The sequence below is a fragment of the Convolutriloba macropyga genome, chromosome 12, assembly GCF_964194025.1.
Source record: "Convolutriloba macropyga chromosome 12, txConMacr16.3, whole genome shotgun sequence".
NCBI lineage: Eukaryota > Metazoa > Xenacoelomorpha > Acoela > Convolutidae > Convolutriloba > Convolutriloba macropyga.
This window is the reverse complement of record NC_134479.1, coordinates 11,853,869-11,862,808: the sequence shown is the minus strand read 5'-3', so window position 1 is coordinate 11,862,808 and position 8,940 is coordinate 11,853,869. Positions and strand designations below refer to the sequence as shown.

Genomic DNA, 8,940 nt, shown 5'->3' with positions numbered 1-8,940 from the left:
CTTCAGATTGTGCTTAAATTATTGTTCTCCATTTACTATTGATAACCTTTATGTTGATTTGTCGCTGATCAAACTAAGTTTAATAGCTGGTTTAACAAAATCCCCTTTTGTTGTTTTAACCAGGCAAGACCTTACCACATTATCCTTACCTTTATTTACCTTTTGTACCCTACCTACCGGCCAAATACCCCTGGGTGTGTTGTTTTCTAGTATCCATACCATGTCCCCTACTTCTATCCCGTCTACTGTTGAATGCCATTTTCGACGTTGTCTGAGTGTTGGCAGATATTCCTTTAAAAGACGTGTCCAAAACTCGTTCATAATACTGTTGACGTTGTTCCATAAATTTCCTGTTCATCTGTCGTTGCTGCTAATTGTAGTATCTGAAGGCAGCCCTGCTGTCATTCCTGTCAAAAAATGTCCCGGTGTCAGGCTTTCCACATGGCGTATGTCACTGCTGACTGATGTTATAAGGTCTGCTGTTGAGTAGAGCTTCGACTTGGCAAATAAGGGTTGAGAAACTGTCTTCCTGGAGTTTCCTAGATCCGGCGATATTGAAGAAGAGTCGTTTGCTCATCCCAATGAGGCGTTCCCATGTTCCACCAAAATGTGGAGCTCCTGGTGGAATAAATTTCCATGCAATCTTTTTCGATTCCGCATATTTCTGTATCTCTGTAGTTGTGAAGCTGCTTTCTTCGAAGGTCTTTGCTGTACTGGTGAAATATAAAGCGTTGTCGCTGTGAATTCTTTCCGGTAGTCCTCGTCGGCTGAAGAATCGTTGGAATGCCATTATGCATGATTCTTTTTGCAAGTTACTGGTCACTTCGATATGAACGGCTCGTATCGTCAGACAGGTGAATAAGCAACAGTATACTTTCATGGCTGTGTTGATCTGGCTGTAGATTTCGAATGGCCCAAAAAAGTCTACTCCGGTTTCCTTGAAGGCTACAGGTTTGACTGAGAATCGGTAGTTCGGAAGATCTGACATCTGAGGCTGGCTGTTGAGTTGTCTCTGTCGTCTGCATTCGTAGCATCTGTTTGAGATCTTCTTCATTACTGTTTTGCATTGAATAACCCAGTAATTCAACTGAATGATGTGTGTTTGCTGTTCAACTCCAACATGACCATTGATATCGTGTTGCAGTTCCAGAAAAAGACGAATAATCCTACTCCTACTGTCTAAGATTATTGGCTTCTTTGTTGCTGTTGAAACTGGTGCGTTGGCTAGTCTGCTATTTGAACGAATGATACCATCTTTGTCTATTGGAGGTGTCAACTGAATCAATCTACTCCGTTTTTGAATTGGCTTGTTGTGTGCTAGTTGATTTATGTCCTCGTCGAATGATTGTTGCTGAGATAGACGGAAAAGAAAGTTCTCTGCCTCTATGATCTGCTGGTCCCGTGTTCTCGTTTTGTTTCGGAGGCTTTTCATTTTGATGATGACGGCTCTTAGTTTCAACCACTGGCTAAACCTGTTGGCAACAATTAGGTCTTTGTCAATTGGCTGTCGTCGAGGCTTCTGTTCTGCGCTGTTCAAGAAAACAGTTTCGTGTTGTTGTTCGTCTGTTGTCGAGTTGTCGCTAGAAGATAGAAGAAACTGTGGTCCCTGTAACCAAAGAGATTTTTCTGTCATTTCTGTTGCTGTTAGTCCCCTCGTTCCTTGATCTGCTGGGTTGTCCTTGGTGTTGACGTAGTTCCACTGAATGGTGTTTGTGAGATCCCTTATTTCGGCAATTCGGTTTCCGATGTACATCTTGTGTTTCAATTTGAAGTTCTTTATCCAACTGAGAACGGTCGTGCTGTCACTCGCAGAAAGATTTTGTCAAACTTGAAATCCATTTCATCCTCAATTGTTTTCTTCAATCTTGCCGCGTAAATTGCTGCTTGCAGTTCTAGTCTGGGAATTGTTGTTTGACGTAAGGGTGCCACTCTTGTTTTTCCCATGAGAAAACGAGTTGTGGTTTCTTGGTTCTTGGTTGTCTTGATGTATGCTATTGCTGCTGTTGCATCCAATGATGCGTGGCAGAATACATGTAGTTCCATTGTGTCCCCAAGTGCTGTACCACCTACCAACCTGTTTACCTCTACCGTACCTATCTGTTCCGTTTCATGTACCCAATTTTTGATGGCCTTTCCATTGTCTCCACCGATATCTTTGTCCCATTCGCATCCATGTTTCCACAGCTCTTGCAGTAGAATCTTGGCTCGGATGAGGAATGGCGATATGATTCCCAAAAGATCGTAGAAACTTGACACGAAAGAGAGAAACTTGCGTTGGGTCCAAGTTTTACTGTCCAGGTTCCTTCTGTCTTTCGCTTTGAACATTATTTTGTCTTCGTCTAGGCTCCAGTAAACTCCAAGTACTCTTTGATGAAAACCTTTACTGAAGAGCTCCTCCACTGGTTTGCATAGATCATCTTGCATCTGCTCACAAAACTCACGGCTGTTGCTGCACCATTTTGTCAGATTGAATTTACCATTCTTCAGAGTATCCTTGACATCCTTGGCTGTAGTGAAAGCTGTGATGGCGTCGCTAAAAGATGAAACCATGTCATCCATATAGAATGTCCACTGAATGATCTCTAGAGAATTTGGGTGATCTTCGTTGTCGTCTTTGGCTGTCTGTTGCAAAACAAAATTTGCGCAAGCTGGTGAGTCCCTGGCTCCAAAGATGTGTCGTTGGTATTCGTACACCTCTAATTCTGAGCTGTTGGGTTGTCTCCACATGAATCGTAGATAACGTCGGTCCTGTTGTCGTACTCCGATTTGCATAAACATTGCTTCGATGTCTCCCTGGATGGCGATGGCTCCCTGTCGGAATCGTAGTAAAATTCCAAGCATATTCCTGAGGAGGTCAGGTCCAGCTAAGAGTTCGTCATTGAGGCTGGTTCCGCTTTGTGGTGCTTTGGAATTGCAGATTCTTCGTATTTTGTCGGGTTTGTTTGGGCTGACAAGACCATAGTGTGGTATGTACCATCCTGTATCTTGCTGTCTATGGAAAGGTACTTTTGCAATGTAACCTTTTTCCAGGTCTGCTTGAATGCCCTCATTGTATTTCTTGTACTGTTCAGGTTTCTTCTGTAGTCTGTTGACAAGATGATTCAAATGAGTCAAGGCTTGCGACCGGTTGTCTGGTAAACTGCTGTCGTCTTTTCTGAGAAGTCCCGTTTCATAACGTCCATCTGCTTGTCTCACGCATGTTTTGTTAAGTATCTTGGTGGCTAACAAAACTTCTGGCTCATTTGGTTTGGTTTTGGATTCCAATGGAATTGTCTCTGCTTTCCACCAATGAGAAACTTCTTCGTTGAGGTCATTGTCTTGTTCAAGGCAATTGCTGCAAAACAAAGCGGTATGGTGCATTGAATGTTGTGTTTTGCTGTCATCCAATACTGTATGAGGTCCAGAAATAGTCCAACCAAGTTTGAAAAGACTTGCGCTTGGTGCTGATGATGGTCCTTGTTCCACTCTGACTGGTGAGATAAGGTTAATGTTGTCCTGTCCAATCAATACTGTGACTTCGAGATTATCCAGAGTTGGCATATTGACATGTCTAAGGTGGTCATACTTTCTGGCAATGTCTCCCGGGTGCTCCCTCAGCTTTGGCAAATTGATGTTTTCCACAACGTATATCTGTTTGAGGTTGTAGCGTTCGTCGTCTTCCACATTCGAAATTTCTGTTGACGTTGTGTAACACGATTTTGTGTCTGTTCCGTTGGCTCCCTCCAAGACAAGTTGTTGACGTGTTTCTTTCTGAAGGCGTAGTTCGTCGGCTGTCTTCGAGAGAAGTATTGTCAAGCTGCTTCCTGGGACGATGAAAGCGTATGTGCGAACTTTTTTCTCCTTGTTATGTAAAATAACTGGCATGACATAGAGAAGATTTGTTGTTTTAGTTGCTGCTGTCGTGTCCTTTGTTGTGGTTGTATCTTTGTTGCTGATGACTGCAAATGAGTTACCATTTCCTCTCGAGTTGTTCGATTGAGAGTTTGGTAGAACAACTGAGGTCAGTGTTCGTCCGTATCTACTGTTGGCACCGTGTAACATAGTGTTGTGTCGTTGTCCGCATCCTTGCTCCCTGCAATTAGAGATTGATGGACAGTTGTTGGCTCGATGGTTCGCTCCCAAACAATTTCTGCAAAGGTTCAACTAATAAACTGTTTGTAGTCTTTCGTCTGCTGTCTTTGCTTTAAACGTTGGGCAATGGAATAACTGATGATTACCGTCGTTGAAGACACAAGGCAGAGGCTGGTTGTTGCTGTTGCTTCCTCTTGTTGCTTGAAACATTTGTGTTGTGCTCCGCTGGTTATACTGGTTCTTGTTGTTGTTGTTGCTAAAGTTGTTTATGTTCTGTGTTGGCTGTTGTTGCTGCTGTTGTTCCCTGTTTGCATGAGTTGGTTGTTGATGAAATTGTCGGTTTCCATTTAAGTTGAAATTTCGTTGATGTGTATCACTGTTTGTGCTGAGACTAGTATTGCTTGGTCCTTGATGCGTGGAACGTTCATGTGCTTCTGCTATTTCTTTAATCCATTGCTTGAAGTCTGCAAGTGTCGGCTGCTGAATTCTTCGTCGTAAAACAAACTGATTCCATTTGAATTCTTCGCCGTAAGGTAGTTTGTCGGTTGCATGCTTCAAGATTGTCGTGCTGTTGAGATCGGCTTCGAAGTTGAGTTCTTGTAGTGGCCTTGTCATGGTGTTAATGAATGTGGAAAAATTTAGAATTGTCCAAGGAAGAGATGTCGTTGGTGGCCTGTAGTTGATGAGTTTCTCCAACAAGTTGCTGATGATGACGTTTGGGTTCCCAAACCGCTGTTTCAACTCGTTTATTGCATCTTTGTACAGGTGTCCGTTGCAGGCAAATCCTTCAATTGCTGCTTTGGCTTTTCCAATTACAAGTCCCTGTAGATAGGCGATCTTCTGTCCATCACTGGGCTGAGTGTCTCCAATCATGAAACTGAAACGGCTGTACCAGTCTGCCCATTTGCTCGGGTCACCGTTGAACATCTGAAGATCCATCTTTGAAAGAGCTTCCACATAAGGCGTATAGAATGGAACTGGTTGTGATAACGTTGTTGACAATTGTTGTGGTTGTTCTGTTGGCTGATTGAATGTTTGCGTGTCCCCCATTCCAGTAATTCTGTTCTGCTGGTCATTTAGGCTGCTTGAGTAAGCTAGTCTATCATACCAAAAGCAGTTGAGGTTGTCACGTTGAGCGGAATTGCTAGTTTCTGGTTGTTCGTTGTGTAAACTTCTGTTAACGGATGTTTGCTGTTGTCCAATTGCTCTAGTGTTGATGTTGTTGTTGGTTGCTGAGTTATCCGCTGTCGAGTTGGCTGTTACTGTTGTCTCGTTTTTGTCTTGTGTGTTGTAGTTTGTTGTGGTGTTTTCGTGCGAAAGGTGATTCTGAATTTTAATTTTCATGTCGTCGATGTTGTTCCAGGTGTCAGTGATTTTTCCGATGTACTCCTCGTGCTGATCTTCGTCAAGCTGTGAAATCAACTCGTAACTGGTTTCCTCGAACTCCGAAAATGTTTCCGCTGCCTTTTAATGAACATTCTTCGCTGCGTTTATGTTCCCACTGTCACTCAATTCGCTCATGGTTTGCAGTTTCTTCGCAATTTTCTCCCCCATCACCCTGATTTTTGCTTTCAAAACGGGTGGTTGCATGGTTCTGTTCGGCATTGCTGTCAGACGGTTTGTGTTCTGCTTTGTGTTTTGTGTAGTTGAAATGTTGACTGTGCTGGGGGGTCTTTATTGTCCGGTGGGGGGTCTTGGTCTTTGGGGTTGATTCGTGGTCTTTGTCTTTGCCTTTGCCCTTGCCTTTGCCTTGAGGTTGAGCGTTCGAGCTTGGTTAGGGGGGTCACCAGAAAAAACTGTGCGGGTTCCGCCTTCAGTTAATTTTGAATGGGTAGTGTTGGTGGTGCTGCGGCCGGACGTCAGAGAAGCAAACTAATCAGCTTGCTTCACTGACGCCAGTGTTGGTGTTGTTTCAAAAAAGACCCTTGAGTTATAGTTACTTTGGCACGATATGCCTGGGCTACCTTTTGCCCACTGTTGTTCCTTTTCAACAGTTAAAACTTTTTGAGATTTGCTTCACAAATCTTCTTTTGCTACCGTGAAAAAGTCATCCATTTCCTAACCATTGAATTACATCTATATAATCAACATTATGACTTGGTGTTCAAAGTTACAGTTTTTTAGCACGTGCCTCTCCTGGTACATGGTTCACGCGCACCTGGTTTATCAATTCCAAACATTGCAACAACTAGACACCTTCCAAGATCCGAAGGACCGTAGCTAGCATTTATAGTCATCAGATCAGTGTCATTATACCAAATCAGCTCAATTGTGATTGCATCGTTTTGCTTATCATCGTTAGAAACCTCGCTCTTTTTGTCTTTGGCGCATTTCATGAGAGTTTTCAGTTTTGATTGCAGCGCCCGGGTCGAGAAAAAAAATGCAAAAATATGAAAGATAAGCGGTGAAAAGTTAGTTTTTTCACCGCAAATTTCTTACATAATTTTGCGGTGAAATGCGGTGAATGTGGTGAAATTATGTAAGTTCACCGCTAGACTAAGCGGTGATCTTACAAAAATTCACCACAATTCACCGCTAAAATATGTACTTTTACCGCCCTTAGAAGGGTCCGAACCTCTCACCACCTGCATGTCATCCACTTCTTCTTCCACTGCGCCATCTCTCACTAACTTCAATTATTTTTTTATTGAATATAAATCGAATTCACTCTACTTTCTGCAAAACATGCGCGGTGAATTTTTGTAAGATTTGCAATTTTTAGCGGTGAAATTACATATTTTAGCGGTGAAATGTGGTGAATTTTTGTAAGATCACCGCTTACTCTAGTGGTGAAATTACATAAATTCACCGCTTAGAAAAAAGTGTCAAAAAGATGTAAGATTAAGGGGAAGTTCTAGTGGGAAGGCAAATCTAACAATTCTTCCCACACTCACCATTAATTTCACCGCTTTCTTTGCTGATCTCGAACATCTTTAACAATTTTTTCTAAGTGGTGAATTTATGTAAGTTCACCACTAAGTTGAGCGGTGAATTTATGTAATTTCACCGCATTCACCGCTTATCTTACATAATTTGGACACATTTTTTCGAAGCGGTGAATTTATGTAATTTCACCGCTAAATTCAGCGGTGAAATTATGTAATGTCAGCGCTACCAGTCGATAAAGTTTTTTTTCACCGCATTCACCGCCTGATTTATGTAATTTCACCGCATTCACCGCTTATCTTACAAAAATTTCCGCATTAACCGCTTATCTTACATAATTTTGCGTTGAATGGCGGTGACACCTCGGCCCGGGCGTCAGGTTCCCGTGGACAAGTTTTTGCCTATGCTCTTCGTTAATGTTGATAATTTTTCTCAAATTTCTGTGAGACAATATTACACACGGACTCAAGAGCTTCAGCCGAAGTTGATCTCTAGAACAGAAAACAGTTCAAACAAACTTTGGGCATTTAAAAATCTTCGAAGCTTCGTCATCACGCTAAATTTGTGTTTGACATCAAGCAAATAGCTTGTGTACAGTGTCCTGGAAAGTGAAATTTCGACTCAGATAGAACGAATTGATAGCTAAGATAGTTTTTATGCCTATCATGAAACAATTTATTCAATCGAAAGAGAACCAGCTAACTGATGAAAGTAAAATAAAACAGACAAATACAACCCGGGCCGAGGAATTTGGCCAAAATTATGTAAGATCAGCGGCAACTACCGTTGACAAGTCGGAAAATTCACCGCAATTTTCTTACATAATTTTGCGTTGAATGCGTTGAATTTAAAGACAAAAATTCAACGCATTCAGCGCAAAATTATGTGAGAAATGGCGGTGAATTTTCCAACTTGTCAACGCTAGTAGCCGCTGATCTTACATATTTAGCGTTGAATTTAGCGTAGATCTTACATATTTAGCGTTGAATTTAGCGTAGATCTTACATATTTTTGCGTTGAATTTAGCGTTGATCTTACAAGAAAACAACGAGTAGAACTCTGGGTATGGGACTCGAACCACTGATCTCCTGTTTACTTGTCGCCTTTTCTACCATTGCCCCACCGTACCTTGGTTTCCCTAAGAGCCGCAATCCTTATAAAGCGTAGATCTTACATATTTTGCGTTGAATTTAGCGTAGATCTTACAAATTCTGCGTTGATTTTAGCGTTGACCTTACATATTTTGCATTGAATTTGGCGTAGAACTTGCATATATTTCGTTGAATTTAGCCTAGATCTTACATATTATCGTTGAAATTAGCCGAGATCTTACATAATTTCAACGTATTCAACGCATTTATCATGTGAGAAGTACTGGGAAAATTTATATTTTTTTTTAAGTTTTGAAAAAAATTTGTATCCCTAAAATGGTTTGAAATGGTTTTTTGCAGCGTAAGAGAGCAAATGGTTATTTTTCGTTGACTTCATATTTCTCAATTGTGCAGTGTAGGGGTCGAAACAGTAAAAAATTTAATTTTTCGAAAAAAAAACTTGAAAAATTTGAAATCTTCAAATGGTCTGAATTGGATTTCGCACTATAAAAGAGCACTAAAAAAGATTTTTTCTGACTTCTTGTTACTCACCTTTGGAGTATAGGGTTCGAAATAGTGAAAAAATTAATTTTTTGAAAAAAAACTTGGAAAAGTTTTGAAATCGTAAAATGGTCTGAAACGAATTTTGCACTATAAAGAGCACTAAAAAGTGATTTTTCTCACCTGTGCAGTATAGGATCGAAACAGTTAAAAAATTAACTTTTTGAAAAAAAACTTGAAAATTTGAAATCGTAAAATGGTCTCAATTGGATTTTGCACTACAAAGGAGCACTAACAAATGATTTTTCTCTGACTTCACGTTTCTCACCTTTGCAGCATAGGGGTCGAAACAGTGAAATTGATTTTTCGAAAAAAAACTTGGAAAAGTTTT

General features: G+C 41.0%; 2 protein-coding genes across 2 annotated transcripts; both read right to left on the bottom strand.

The window, feature by feature from the left end:
• Window positions 1–451: 451 nt before the first annotated feature.
• LOC142350383 (uncharacterized) lies at window positions 452–1,753 on the bottom strand. Its single transcript, XM_075402230.1, has one exon. The coding sequence runs from the start codon at window positions 1,751–1,753 to the stop codon at window positions 452–454; it is 1,302 nt and encodes a 433-aa protein (XP_075258345.1).
• A 23-nt stretch (window positions 1,754–1,776) lies between these two features.
• On the bottom strand, window positions 1,777–4,041 carry LOC142350381 (uncharacterized). The gene has a single exon (XM_075402229.1). It carries the CDS (start codon window positions 4,039–4,041, stop codon window positions 1,777–1,779), a length of 2,265 nt encoding a protein of 754 aa, XP_075258344.1.
• Between the last annotated feature and the right edge of the window lie 4,899 nt (window positions 4,042–8,940).